The sequence below is a fragment of the Falco cherrug genome, chromosome 9 (genome assembly GCF_023634085.1).
Source record: "Falco cherrug isolate bFalChe1 chromosome 9, bFalChe1.pri, whole genome shotgun sequence".
Classification (NCBI taxonomy): domain Eukaryota; kingdom Metazoa; phylum Chordata; class Aves; order Falconiformes; family Falconidae; genus Falco; species Falco cherrug.
In genome coordinates, this window is record NC_073705.1 from 31622020 (window position 1) to 31636981 (window position 14962).

Here is a 14962-nt window from a genome sequence, read left to right on the forward strand (position 1 = left end):
TGACTAAAGTTTTTAAGAAGAAACCCTAACATTTTCAATTTGCTTAGTTGCAGCACGCACTTTTATACTAATTGCTTAGTTTAAAAAAAAATAATGCAAATTGAAAGTTAATTTTGATTTTTTACAACCCCAGATAGGTGGAATTTTCAGAAGCAACTTTATGGGAAATTGTAGTCCCAAGATACTTTAATGATTTTCATTATCCTTGATCTTACTAAACATTTGCTTTCCTGCCCTCTAGTGCTCATTTCTATTTAAATCTTGTATACTATACAAGTCTGGTTTTGGAAACCTCCTACCATACACGTGGGTCCTACCGAAATAAAATTATTTCCTTACTGCAATACTACAACTGATCTAAGCAGCACTTCTGTTGTTTCTCATGTATGTATCAAACCTATGCAGTTACCTGAAAGGTAAGACTTTTCAGGTTACTCTTCATTTTACAAAACCAACGTAAGGCAGTTTTCTTTTTCAGTTTTGGACCATATAGTGGAGTTTTAAATACATAAATCAAAGCTTACTTCTGGATTTATTATTAAAATATTTTCAGTGATAGCTAGAGCTGTTTGTTAGCCATGTACCAAACTACAAGTTTCCACAGTATTTACAGTTTTTAATCCACATTAAAAGCTTTTCTATTTAAAGCAATTAATGTTTCCTCTAATGATGTAGTTTGTTATATTATTGTGCATGCGTGCATTTAAAACAATGGGTTGATGTACTACATCTGCAATTACTCCCATGCTACTAGAAAACCAGTGAATTAAATTTATTTAGTGTTAAATGGATATGGAATGTCATACAGTACATGTAAAGACACTTCAAGATGAGTAAAGCAGAACTAATTGCACAAAAGATTAAAGGTTCATCTCAATAGTCAGTATTATCAAATCATTACAGCTTCCATCTTCAGAGTGCAAGGTATGTCATGCAAAAAAACAGCTCAAAAATCCCCAAACAGACAAAACCAGCATTGTGGTACCACTTAAAATGCTATCATACCACAATATTTTACAAGACATTAAGTGATCATTCATAGAGAATGAAGCATTTTAGCAATAACAAAAAAGTTTTAAACATACTTAACAGATTTTGCATGAACACCAATTCCAGCATTACTATACCTAAGGAACAGGCAACATGCTGGGAGAAATAGCTAAAAATCAAAGCCTTGTTTATTCGTAGCCAGTATTACTTTCTGCAAGAGTTATGCAATCCTACTCTTCAGATTCCCCACATAACTGGGTAAGGTTCAATACATTTTTACATAGAGCATAATCACATAACCACCACATCAGCAAGACAATTTCATTATCTTGACCAGTTACTACATTTAAAACCATGGTATGATAACATGCCCTGCAAATAAATTGTCTTCTGGGACAGTTTCCTGTATGTAGAAATAGAAAACAACTAAAATATACTCCTAACCACTTTAACCCCAAATGAACTATAATTTGTATTTACATATTTTTAAAATATGTAGGTAAAAACCGCAGATGGAAGAGAAACAAAATACACAAGAGAGGTATGATAGGGCTGACTGAACTGACCGGTGCATTCAGGAACCCTGAATGAGACTCGAATGGAGGGTTGTACCTTTTGTACTCTTCCCCCATCCAAGCAGACTTACCAGGGCTACCAAAGGCAGCTGCTGTTACGGAAGAGCTGCTCATCCCACTTCAACACTCCTTGCCCAGCTGGCTGAGCACAGGGAGCAGAACCTTGCACCCCAACCAGTTCCACTCAGCCAAAAGCACTGCAGATAAGCACACTTCTAGGCACCTGCTTCAACTACTGCTTGAACGTTAACATGGAAGAAACACAGGAGATGATAGGATGATTTTTAACATTTCCACCTTGCAATACTCATATCCTGAGGGCACCAACAGGTAGATTAATTTACCAAAATAAGCATATAAAAAAGGCCAGTTGTTTGCCCCCATATTAGGAATAAACTATTTAACTTCCTGGCTTAAATGTAAGCAAGAGGAACTCAAGAAAGACCTCCTTGAGGTTAATTTTCCAACTACATTCAAAGAAAATAATTTACTAAAACTGTAACTTACAAGGTCTACTAGCCTTGAAGTGAGGATACAGGTTAACTATACCTATAGTTAAATAAAAATTTCAGAAGACATTTTACAGAAATAAAATATGGAACTCTAGAAAGTAGGTGGAAAAACACTTTAGTATTCAGCTGGAACGTTCTATTTTCATAGCCCATCATTCTCAGGAATGTATATTTCATAAATAAAAACACAGAACAAAAATTTGCGTATTCAGTCTGAAGTTGGCTATCTCTAAACCTCTTCAGATAAAATTTGCTTTCTCCCTCACAAAAGAGTGATAAACCCTGAAAGAAATTGGCTTTTCAAATCTGTCGTGCATGAGAAAACACAAATGAACAAACCAACATCTGGAAAAAACATTTTGTACAAGGTTGCAGTTCTAAAACACTTATATTACAAAGCAATGTAAATAAATACCAGGCTAGTACAAAAGCTCTTATTTACAGTTTTACAAATGAAAATGTTTTCAGTGTAAATGCAGTGTTTTAAAGAACACAATATTAGTAAAACGAGTTCCTGTATAGAGATTACAATTTCTGCTAAATTTCAATGCAGTATTGTATAAAACCATAGTTTCAAGTTAATTTTTGTTTATAATTTAGTACAGCCAAACCCCAGTTTATGCCTGGAATGGTATCTGTTAAAGTGCTGAAAAAGAGAACATTTCTGAAATTTTAGAAAAACATACTGTACATTATTAAAGCTTTAATCAAGTCAAATATGGTGTATTTTGTTCACATTTGCTACCACATCACCTGTAGATGAAATTTTTTTATCAACTCATTGTAATTAACAGGATGGCAGCCACTGGTATCTTCCTATCCAAAGTCTGATGGTTTCCCACAAGTAATTTGTCTTAAGCTTCAGTGGTAGCTTCAGGTTTCATGATCTGGTAAGTAATCAAGTATTCTGGATAAGCCTGAAAGAGCAACACACACTTTCTTTATTATGATTTCATTTTCTGGATAGATTCAGAGTGTTTGCTAGAGAGAGGAAAAAAAGCATTTATGCCAAAGAAGAAAAGGCAAAACATCAAAGGTAAATGCCTGGAGCATTCAGGAAACATGGATCCTTTCACCTGCAACCACAGCTGGAGTTTGTTTTAAGACAAAAGCAAGTCCTAGCACCTTGAATGTAAAAAAAAACCCCAACACATTACATGCCTTCAAAACAAGTCTGAAAAACTAAACCAAAAAGCTATTTACCTGCTCCCCTCTGTAAATGACATATTCTGCCAATGCCAATCCATTTACACTGGGTCGCCCAGTAACTGAATGATGTCCGGGGGGAGAATGAGCCATTTTCATAGCACTGAACTGCAGGAAAGACTTGCCCAGCGTTACACGACAAAACAGCAATTGCCTGTGTTAAAAGGGAAAAAGGACCATGATTACACAATGCTTGTGAAGTTCCAGAAAGATTATCTTCATAATTTTAAACTTTTACTTGAGGAGAACAGAGAACTTTAAAGCCACTTCAGTCTCTCTTTTGTAGTTCACAAAATTCTAAAGTTCTGTTTTGACCAACAAAAGTTATGCTCCCTTCGGACAAGCTCTTTAGCCTGAGGAAGGGGTTGGAAGTAACATCAAAAAATATTTATTTTAATTACTAAAACCAGCATGCCTAACATACTTAAAGATTGTCACTACCTTTTCATGGTCTATTTATTTATTTATTTTTCTGAGGGTGTCGCCCCCATCACTCATACTAACAATGTAATTCACTGGTGTTCTAACACTAGATTCATATCCAACAGCCAAATCAGCATCAAGGCCAAGTGCAAACTCTAGGTCAACACAAAATACCTCATACTAGCATTTGTCAGTATGTTATGTTGTTTTCATTATAAAAAGACAGAACAAGGATACTTAATTCTTTACATATGTACTACTGCAATAGCAATGGAATCTCAGCATTTTTGTAGACTGATGTTATGTACCATTTTGCTCAGCCAAAACTTTTTCTTTCCTAATTCTTCATACAAGACAAATTTTTCAAAACCTCAGAAAGCATGAAAAGACTGACATCCTCTATAACTCTGGATGATTATTCTCTTTAAGAGTGTCAGAAAAGAGTAAACAATATGAAAAAGGGCAGAGGGTCAAGGAAGGATACTAGAAGAATGACCTTATCTATGTCATAGCAATGCAAAAAAAAAAAAGCACAGAAACACACAAATCATTGTCATATTTGAAATGATGGCCACTACCACAATTAACTCTGTGAAGCAAGAATAACTCTATTCTGAACTGATGGTGTCAGTAAGATAAAAAAGGTGTTCTGCAGGAAAGTGGATTTAAGAACTCAATTAGTGGTGGAGTCTCCACAAATCCACATCTATATTTCAGAGTGTGAAGCAGAAGGGACATGGGGGCTGACTGTTATAAAGTACGTTCTCCTCAAAGAAGTACAGCATCTGAATATCACTGAATTTCTCCTTTCTCTGTAATAGGCAATGGACTAAACCCTCACATTTCACAGAAGCATCTAGTGCCGGGGTCCTCAAACTTTTTAACCAGGCGCTTCGATGAAGTGGCAGGCAGCCATCTGCGGCTGCTTGGTTTCCCCCCGCTGGGGGTGGGGGGGTTCTGTAAATACCGGGGGCCGGATTGAGGACCCCGGGGGGCCGTATCCAGCCCACAGGCCTAGTTTGAGGACCCCTGATCTAGTGGAACCTCTTCACTCTCTGGCTACCCAAGTGACTTCTACAGTAAGTTAAGGGCAAAGGTTTGGTTGAGCACACTGAAGATGGTTAAAGGTTAAGACTTAAATATCAAAGTTTTCTGAAAGTCTCTTAAGCCCAGCATATAGAGTGCTGAGAAGGTTTGGTTACCAAGCAAATATTTCTTTAGAGAGAGGTTCTGCTTACTTGATGGTCTGTAACACAATGTACAAATGTAAAATCAGATTCTTTTGCAGAACTTACCTGTGGCAAACATAACAAGATCTATCTTTGTGAACTGGACATCCAGTGCCACCTCCAATTCCATACACATATTGATTGCTTTTGGAAGAATTTTCAGCAAAATAAATCCCAGCTCCAAACATGCCGCCTATATAGGCATGTCGCTCATCAAAGCCTTTGTGAATGATTGCATTCACAAATGGGGAGCCTAAGAGAAAGGAAGTAAAACATAGAAAATACAGTATACAGAAATTTTTGTGTGTGTCACAATTCAATCATCCATTCCCAAATTTTTTTTATACATTTTTCTACACATACAAGGAAATCAATCTCCAGAAATTCTAACCTCAGAATTACACAGCTGATTTGTTAGAGGTATTAAGAAAGAACAGTAGCTGGAAAGTGTACAATTTTAGCAAAGATTTATAAAGGACAGTATCTGAGACAAGTCTTGCTGCAAGAGAAGGCTCTGTGAATCTGCACTCCCTTTGGCAGGGCTTCATTCTAACCAAGATTCACTGAATGCATCACTACGCAAATTCTGTCTTACTCCTAGCACTGAGTAGATTGCATTAAAAAAAGCAATAAATGTAAACCTTTATTTATTTGCACTGGTCATAAAATTTGGCCTTAAAGAATAATCTGTTCACAGGAGTTGCATTCTGCATCTCAAGACACTTGATACCCATTAAATTTCAAAAAAAGCATGGGGTTTTTTAGGAAGGATTTTTATAATAGAACAAGTCCTATGAGGAATGGCTGAGGGAACCGGGGTTGTTTAATTTGGAGAAAAGGAGGCTGGAGGGAGACCTTATCACTCTCTAGAACTACCTGAAAGGCGGCTATAACGAGATGGGTGTTGGTTTCTTTTCCCCAGGTAAAAAGTGATAGGACAAGAGGAAACAGCTTCAAGTTGCACCAGGGGAGGTGTAGATTGGATGTGAGGAAAAATTTCTTCACTGAAGGGGTTGTCCAGCATTGTAACAGGCTGCCCAGGGAAGTGGCTGAGACCCCATCCTTTGAGGTATTTAAGAGACATGGTGCTTAGGGACATGGTTTAGTGGTGGACTTGGCAGTGTTAGGTTTACAAGTTGGACTTAATGATCTTAAAGGTCTTTTTCAACCTAAATGATTCTATGAAGCAGAAGATTCCAGATGAGGACAAAAAGATTGCTCTTCACCTTCTGCAAGTGGCGTATGTGGTTAAAGACATATGTTAATTCTTAAAAAAAGCTAGAAAAACTAAAGGTTTAAAAAAATAAATAGAAACGCATAAAGCATTAATTGTTTTGTTGCAGGAATAATTCTGTTATTATCTAACTAATTTAAGATTTTCCTTTAAAGACAGGTTATTCCATTAAGAGCCCGTTTCCTCTTACAGAGGTACAGACCACAGTCAAAACCCCAGGATTTAGGTATCTACAAGTTTGGGCAAGCAGTTAATTACAGTGTTAGGGCTGCTTCCAACAGTAGTGTACTACATTGGGAACTATGTAGCATTCATTGTAAGGATGTACTGTGAATTTGCTTCATTTGCTCATCAGGAAAAAACAAGTACCTGTGCACAGGAGAGCTTTCAATTGGCTATAATTTGCTAGTTATAAGCTATCTTTTCTGGAATGATTAACAAGAACTAACTTACCAAATTATAAAAACAAGAAAACAAAAAAATCCCACCCCAAAACAACCCATAGTAGAATAAAGTTTGACCCTTAATTATTTTGGTCATACAGCTGATAAAACAGAATTAGTAACTTAACAGAACTAGTAACTTAACCAAGGAGGAGGCCCACTCCTTAATCTCCATTCATAATTGCTAAAATGTCTTCACTTAGACCTCCGAAGTCTTCTTTGGGCAGAGACAAGGACATGCAAATTTCAGAAGAAAGATGCAGTGCAATATATATGCCATCGTGACATATACAAACACCTGCTCGTATAAAACTTACACAAAACCTAGAACCTATTTCTGCTGAGAAAATTTACTTTGAGCCAGTAGAAGCCCTCCAGTAAAGGTGAAGTTATGATGGTGAAATGAATTCATAAGGTGTATTTCAGTATCTCACCATGAAACAGCATCCTTTCATTAGCATGGTTATGATTCTCTTCAGAGACCTCTTTCCTCCTGTGAGTGTACCTTTCCCATAGTTTCTTGTTGCACACTTTCTGAATCTGAAACAGTCAATACGTAAGTTCCACCCTGAAACTGAAACCTTCCATTTGCTTTACTTGACAGATGTTTAACCTTAGCAGTTACACCGCAGTACATTTAAACTGCTACTTAAACATGAATATTTTCCTTAGAACTCAATGGAACACAAATTCTCTAATTTATCCTGCAGAAGCTGACTCTTGTAGCATAACTTAAGTAAATCATGATTACATGCTTAATTAAGAATCAATTAATTTTAAACATCTGTTGAGCAACACTCCTTAATTTAAATTTAGCAGGTTTAGTCACAATTCTACTTGAGTATCACTCCAAACATAGCTTGATGCCAAACCACTAGTAAAAAGATCATCTAGTAAATTAAGAAGTGTCTTCCATGAAGACTTTTAGAACACTTCTACAAGAAAGTAAATTATGTACTCTCTTCAGAGGTATGCTGGACATTGACAAAACCTTATGTGTGTAGATATATCAGTTCTACTGGGGAAACCAAAACGTCAATTCACAATAAAACTTCATAGTACTTACTTGCAAATCAAAATCTTTATCATTTTAATGAAAATGACCCATTTCTTCTGGGTGAAAAAAAAAAATGAATACAAACCAAAATTCCACTAAATTATTTAAAGCAAGGTTGTCTACTGCCTGGTGTTTTAAGCTTCTTTAGCATTATATCAAGCCAAAATAGGTACCCTTACTTCCATGCTTCAAGAGCTTTGCTTTTACTTCTTGATGTTTTTTCCTCTGCCATTCCCTCAACAGAAACCTTCTTTTGTTTCCTATAAAACTTTCTGCAGTTTTCTGTGAGGTCCTTCTATGTCAATTTCTCATGAAATTTCTTAACAACTATGAACCCATAAGCAGTTTTTCCATATAATCTTACTCTTTGAATTTCCCTGGAAGATAATCTTTTTCCTCTATGTCACAGAACAGCACATTTTATCACATCATGGAACTCAACAAACAAACGCAGAACATTTTGTGGACATTTTTAGTTTCAACCAAACTCTAAAGCTGTAACCATCGACCATAAAAATGCAACAGTTACCTTTAAGATGTTGTATCTGTTGAACACTCCACCAGCATGCCCTCCGTCTCTGTGCTCTCGGACAGTACTCTGCATCTGAAGATTGAGAATTTTAAGAAGGATCACTTTGTTTCAGAACACATTCAAAACACATATCCTTCATTCAGTCAAATAATCAAAAGAACAACTCTTGTCTTAGAAATATAAAAAAAATAATAAAAAAATAAACTAAAAAAATCACACAAGAAGTTTTTAGGCAGTGACAGTATATTAAGTAAAGCCAAATTTTGTGGATGCACATGGACAGGTTTAATGATTTTTTTTTTTTTTAAAATATCTTGAGTAGTCTATGGTGAAGTTTTCAAATTGAGCAAGATTGTCACTAACCTATTTAGAATATTGTTTCTTCAGAATTTTGTCCTGTGTGATTATGACACTTCGGAAGAAGTGACTTAAAACTGTGTATAACAGACAAGCAACAGGTAGCATAGAATACACATTTTGTTACATTATGTGAAAGAGCTTTTCTATAGAGCAGAGGTTTTAAAAATACTACAAACAGTAATAACCTAAGTGAAAAGTTACGGACATCACCAGCACAGATTGTAAATGGTGCAATTAAAGTTGAAATCTGAAGTACCCTTAATGCAAGTTTTTATTAGGCTTAGTGACGTTTATTGCACTATTAAATTGCCTAGCAATACTACTTCATCTTCTTCAGTAAAAATTACAAAAATACTGAGAGGCATACCTCTTCTTCTACTGATTGAAATTCCTTATCTTCAGTGGAAAGATCTATGAGAATAGTTCCACTACCAGAAGTATTTAGAGTCAGGTATGGGTTAAGTCCTGTGAATATAAAAACACAACAGCTTCAGAAACTGCTTTAAGACTTGCAGATTTAGAATGTTAACCAGCAAGAGATTTTTCTTTTTAAAAGGACCATTTTCTGAAAACCTAGTTTACAAGATGAAGAGGTTAGCAGCTAAAGAAGGCAGAGATTACCAATTACTTTATTTGCCTCCCATCAGACACATTTTTGTAGATGTCAAAGTACGTTCCTTCAAATCATTTCATTAGTTTCAAGAATACTTTTTCAGCATCTCTGTTTATAACTCCTACCCATACATTACCATGCATACATGTAATATACATGTAATATAAATGAAAAGCACAGCAGTGGGGTCTGGATATTGATCAATCATTCTCTCAACAAGAATAAACATTCCAGACACAGTAACCTATTTGTCTGTGCTTAGCTCGGTATTTTAATGTACGTCAGGGAAAGTTTAAGTAAGCAACTGCTTATCTATGAGTTCATTTCAAGTCTAGACAGTGAAACAGTGAGCAACCTGTCCAGTACAGGGTCCATGACTACTGATGGCAATGGCATCATGAACAAGAGAACTGACTTGGAAGTGCTAATTCAGTAGGAATGTTTTTTCCAATGGTCGTGCAGAAAGAGCTGACAAAAGAACTAAGATCATCCGGCAACCTCAAAGGCCTAGCCTGACACGGATAGAGAAGTTTCTTTTAAGTATTCATTCCAAATATGCCAAAAAAACCCCCTTGGAATTTTATCAGAATCCATTGTCAATTTACACAAAGACTTCAATCACAACTGGCAAGAAATGGTAATGTAATTACTGGACATAAGAATACAAAGACTGTCTATCAGGTGTCTTTCTGTCCATGGCCTTCCCAGACAACTAGCAGGTGACCAGTTAGATGCTGGGTCTGTCTTAATTATTCTCTAGAAAGGAATAATGCGGGGAAAAGGGGAACTACATATTCATGCACAGTGAGGAGCCTCATATTAGCAGTGTGCAACTGTAACAGTGTCCAGGAACAGCAAACTCTGGCAAGAACGAACCACAATAAAGCTCCTTCACAAAAGCCTGACTAACCTTGAAATAAATGGCTATACTGTGTTCGGGAAAAGATGTCAAAATACCAACAAAACCATATTTGAGTGTATGAGCCCAAAAGGACATGATATAGAAAGTTGACCTAACAACCAAATGACAACAATCCTCCCCACCCCAAAACCACACCCTCGAAAAAAAAAATAAATCAGCTGTTGAAACATTCAGTTTAAGTATTTATGCTTGTGGTTAATGTAACAAATGAAAATGCCAGACTCTTGCTATCTTGCCATAAAAGGCCTAGAAAGAATGGGGGTGGGAATGGTGAAGGATTTAGATGTTTGACATCCTGTCTATATACAGACTAACTAAAATATGTACAAATATACATATGTTCAAAAATACCTCAGGCCTACTTGGAAGGCAAAACCAGCATATGACTACTGGTTGTGTAAATTCAAGAGCTCAAACAAGACATGAGGCTGAAATGACACCTTGAAGTAACTTTTATTCAAAATACTTAATGAATCTGTCAAAAAAACATCTGACAATTAAGAGAAAACGATAAAGATTTACTTAAACACTTCGTTACTAGAAAAAGGATTATCTTAAGGGTTGGTTAATACTGTTTTAAGAAGCAAAAAATAATCTAAATCTTGGGATAGTGATCATCTCATCACTGTGGAGTGCAGATTTGAGTATGAGAATTTGCAGATGGTGTCTCCAGATGGAAAAAAATCCTACCAATTCTAATGAATTTATTACCTTCCTATGAAAAACATCAAAACAATAATAAGTGATGTTTTAATGAGACAAGGAGGAAAAAAAAGTTTGATTTTTTTTTTTTTTTGTCTCTTATGCAGTCATAGTTAAATGAAGCATACTGTTCCCAGAATTGTGGTGGTATCAACAGTGCTGCACAACTAGAGAGGCTTTAGCTTAAACTTTAAATACAAGTTGAAGCTGTTAAACAAAGCAATTATGTTAATTTGGCTTCACTGGAAGCACACCAACTGTATTTTTAAAGAAAAGCATAAAAAAAGATTTTCAGCTAGCTTCCCGAGAGAGCAAACATAGTATTCTTCTGCAGAACCCAATGGAAGAGGACATCACAGCCCCTAACCCATCAATAGAGAATGTGCCCTGCTCTCCAGAGTACTCCAAAGTAGATAAATCCTCCCTATCACAAAAAGCTTACTATCATTTTGCACTGTACCTAAGTAAACACGGAACAGTGAGCACAAAGAAAAAATTAGAGAACTGAAAGGCAAGATTCACAGTAATTCACAGCACAAATAAAAGCGCTCATGTTTCAAGTCAGAAGACATTCTTACAATTTGAAGTGCCATTTTCTAGGACAAGTTTAATTATCAGTTCTTTCTAATGAGACACCATTTTGAATAATCCAACATTCACAAAAATGGATTCTATAAAGACAGTGTTACGTAATCTCAAATATATACCTTGTTGTCCAGAAATGAGTCTTTCAACTCCTTTAATGATTTTATGCCTATGGCCATAAGCATTAATTCCAATTTCCTTCAATTCTTTATGTCCCATTTCAACCAATACATCCAGCGTTATCTATAATGAAAGCAACACCTTCTTTTTGTACAACACAGTAAACAAACCAGAACAGCTGTCAATGACAGTGAAAATATATCTCACAGTAGCCGAGATAAAAAGTCTGAAAAGAACATGAACACTGGAGACTTTAGCATTATTATTTGTGTACTTTGCTTCTACCCAGTTGTTTTCTTCAACCTTTTGTCTTCAAATGAATACACTACGAACTACAACTGTGTAACTTGTATTGCTTGCAAAGGTCATGTTTCTGATTGAGAAATACAATTTTCTAGATGTATTCAAGCCAACAGAAACAAAACCAGAAATTACCAATCAACAGTGACTACTTATTTACTCCACCCTTTTATACCACTGAAAGAAAACATACCTACACTCTCAAAGCAATATAGACATTATTGCCCCCAGTTTTTTATATATACTTGTATTTGAGCATGTATTTATATTATATATCAATTTAAAAAATCCAGTTACCTTCCTTTCCTTCATTCCACTCACTTTGAATTTGCTCATTTTAAGTCTCATTACATTACTCTAAACACTCAGTATTTATTCCCTTGCTTTCTAGCAGAGTATGTGGAAATAAATGTAGTGCTTACCTGTTCTCTCTCAAATATGTCAATCAGATGTTCAAGGCCAAGGTTCCGTACAAACTGATTTATGCTAAAATCTACACCTGAAACTGTAAGAAAAACTCAAAATGAACATTCATACCTGTATTATAAAGTAAAGCACACACATCTCACACTGTCCGCGGCAACAAGAAGTGACAGAAATTCCTGGCCTTCTGAAGATGGGGAATTACTAACCAGTGGCAACTATTACTTAATGTACCCTAGTATTGTAAGATTTCCACATCCCCAAAAGCAGTCTTTGTGCTTCCACAAAATAACCAACTAGCTACCAGAAATGCATGTTCAAACAGAAGGTATTTTGACAACTAAAACATCATATAGAAGTAACCTTTTCAAGATCTGATCTAAGAATAGCCTCTTAGAAAAAAGTTTGTAGTAAAATACTGTTTGGTATGGAGCTGAATTTCATTTGACTTCTCTTTTAAAAAAAAAATTACCATCTTGGTTCTGTACACCAAAAAAGCAGTATTTTAAAGAATCTGTAAAGGGAAAGTACTAAGATCTTATACAAGACTTCTGTTTCTTGTTACTGCCAGCATAAGGAACAGGGATACTGCATATGTCATAGTAATTGTGTGCATGTGTGGGAAACTTTACATTTATGTATTCTTTTTACCATATGGTAGAAAATATTAGTCGTTCCTAACTGAGAACGTCTCACCTTCTTTTTTCTCCAGAACAGCAGCTCCCTCTGCACTGTTTGTACCAACAACAGAAGGAAGTTCAGAAAAACTACCAGACAAGTTGTCAAGACTACTTGCAGCAGACAGACTGGATGGACTGGATGGAACAGAAGACAGGGAATCAGCTGTAGAACCTGTAGTCTGGGACACACTTATAACCTGAGGTTTGTAGCAAGTTGGTAATGCAGAGGGAGGCATTGCTGCTGTCAATAATGCGCTGACGTCATCTGCCTAAAGAGCAGAAAACAACTTATTAAAACAGAGGAACACTTTTACATGTTCTTTCCTAGAATGCATCATCATTCTTCCAGACTTCTTAAGTATAATGCAAAATAGAATAAATGCATATTGGGAACATATGCATTTTACAATGCAGTTTACAAATGGCCTTTTGTGCCAACAGCGTACATGAAACTAAAAAAAGTTTATAAATAAAAACTGTAATAAAAACAAAACCTAAAACCTCTGGGGACAGTTAAACAGAATCCACTTCCTAGAAAAACAAACAAAAGCTTCTACTGGCAACAAGAATTTAGGAAACAGAACAGTTACTCTGAGTGTAGCTTTGAATTTTATTATGATACTTAGAAAAAAAAAAAAAAACCACCCCAAAACTTTATGCTGCTATGAAGGCTGCTTACATTTTATTGCCACAGTTTTTGTCTTAGTCAAACTCTAAGTACTGAATTAAAAGCATCAAATTACAAGTCTGAATTCCTTTTGTTGGTGTGCGTTTTTTTCCACTCCATCTTGAAACAGGAAGTCTTGAGCAAGAAAATATTTCAAGAAGGTTTATAAAGGTTCTACTGACTTTCTTTACCAGACACATATAAACACCAGAGAAACCACAGTATTTTAATTTTTGCAGAAGTTGCTGTATTACTTTTTGTTTTTAAAGGATAGTTTTTAGATGAGCTGCCACAAATGGTAGGTAAACACAGATTTCCCAAGAAGAACCCCAACACTTACAGTGACCAGGTCCAATGGCGTTTGTCCTTCTTGGTTTTTCAGAGTAGGATCAGCCCCATGTGCCAGTAACAAGGCACAAAGCTGTGTCCTTCCTTTCTGGGCTGCTTCATGCAGAGGTGTGAAAGCCCATTTGTCTGTAGCATTCACACATGCATTATACTTTATAAGTAAAGCTGCTACATCAACGTGCTGGAAAATAAAAACACCCATTAAATTCCAGGGCACCACAATGTATTAAACTGAGAACTATTACTGATACTTGTCTGTAATCCCCATTCTGAATTTTCTTAAAACAATTTACTTCTTAATTATGATAAAAAAGTATTAAAACAAGGTGTTTTCTTCCTCACCTATAACATACCAGTAAAAAGTTAAGATTTCTTGTCTTGTGAAAAAAGGACAGACAACAACAGAATCCCAAATCCAGAGGAATCTGAAGGAAAAAAAGCCTGAATTTGAACTTCCAGTTTGGAAAGTACTCCAACTGTTTTGATTAAAGACTTGATCCAAGCACAAAGATCCAGAAAAGTTCACAAAAAAAGTTAGTGTCTCAACACTAGCCAAATCAGTGAAAATGAGATCTCACTGGTTAAATTTGACTGGCACAGGGCTGCTGACTTTTTATGCATTTGTGTTCAGAAAGCTCAATATGTTAAACTCCAACCATGATTTTATAAATTCAAGAGTCTTCGCATGTATCATGAGCTAACTATGATATTGTGGGGGTTTTTGTTTTGGTTGGTTTTTTTTGTTTGTTTGTTTTGTTTTTTTACATTTTACAAATAACATTACAAGTCAATGGCAAAGGCTTTCTAGAGGGTACTGGCTCACAATGCTGTCAATGAAATGTATCACATTTACTTACTTATTTTTTAAATTAATAAACAAAGCCTCAGAGAGTTTGGAAGAGATTTACCCCATAAGATGCCGCATTATGCAAAGGAATCAGCCCTCCTTTATCCTGTGCATTCACATCTGCTCCGTGCTGTAACAGGTACTCTGCAACCTCCAAATTGTTGTAACCAGCTGGAAGGTTGCAAAAGGACAGA

General features: G+C 35.9%; 1 protein-coding gene across 1 annotated transcript in view; it reads right to left on the bottom strand.

Moving 5' to 3' along the window:
- Positions 1-748: 748 nt before the first annotated feature.
- TNKS2 (tankyrase 2) overlaps positions 749-14962 on the bottom strand; it is a 32782-nt gene continuing 18568 nt past the window's right edge. Inside the window, exons 17-27 of the mRNA XM_055720003.1 lie at positions 14830-14939; positions 13914-14102; positions 12923-13175; positions 12226-12308; positions 11506-11626; positions 8929-9026; positions 8199-8273; positions 7047-7152; positions 5002-5188; positions 3281-3437; positions 749-2994 (exon numbers count right to left, since the gene is read on the bottom strand). Of these exons, the coding sequence (XP_055575978.1) occupies positions 2932-2994; positions 3281-3437; positions 5002-5188; positions 7047-7152; positions 8199-8273; positions 8929-9026; positions 11506-11626; positions 12226-12308; positions 12923-13175; positions 13914-14102; positions 14830-14939 (1442 nt within the window). The 3' untranslated portion in view covers positions 749-2931. The remainder of the gene's footprint in view (positions 2995-3280; positions 3438-5001; positions 5189-7046; positions 7153-8198; positions 8274-8928; positions 9027-11505; positions 11627-12225; positions 12309-12922; positions 13176-13913; positions 14103-14829; positions 14940-14962) is intronic.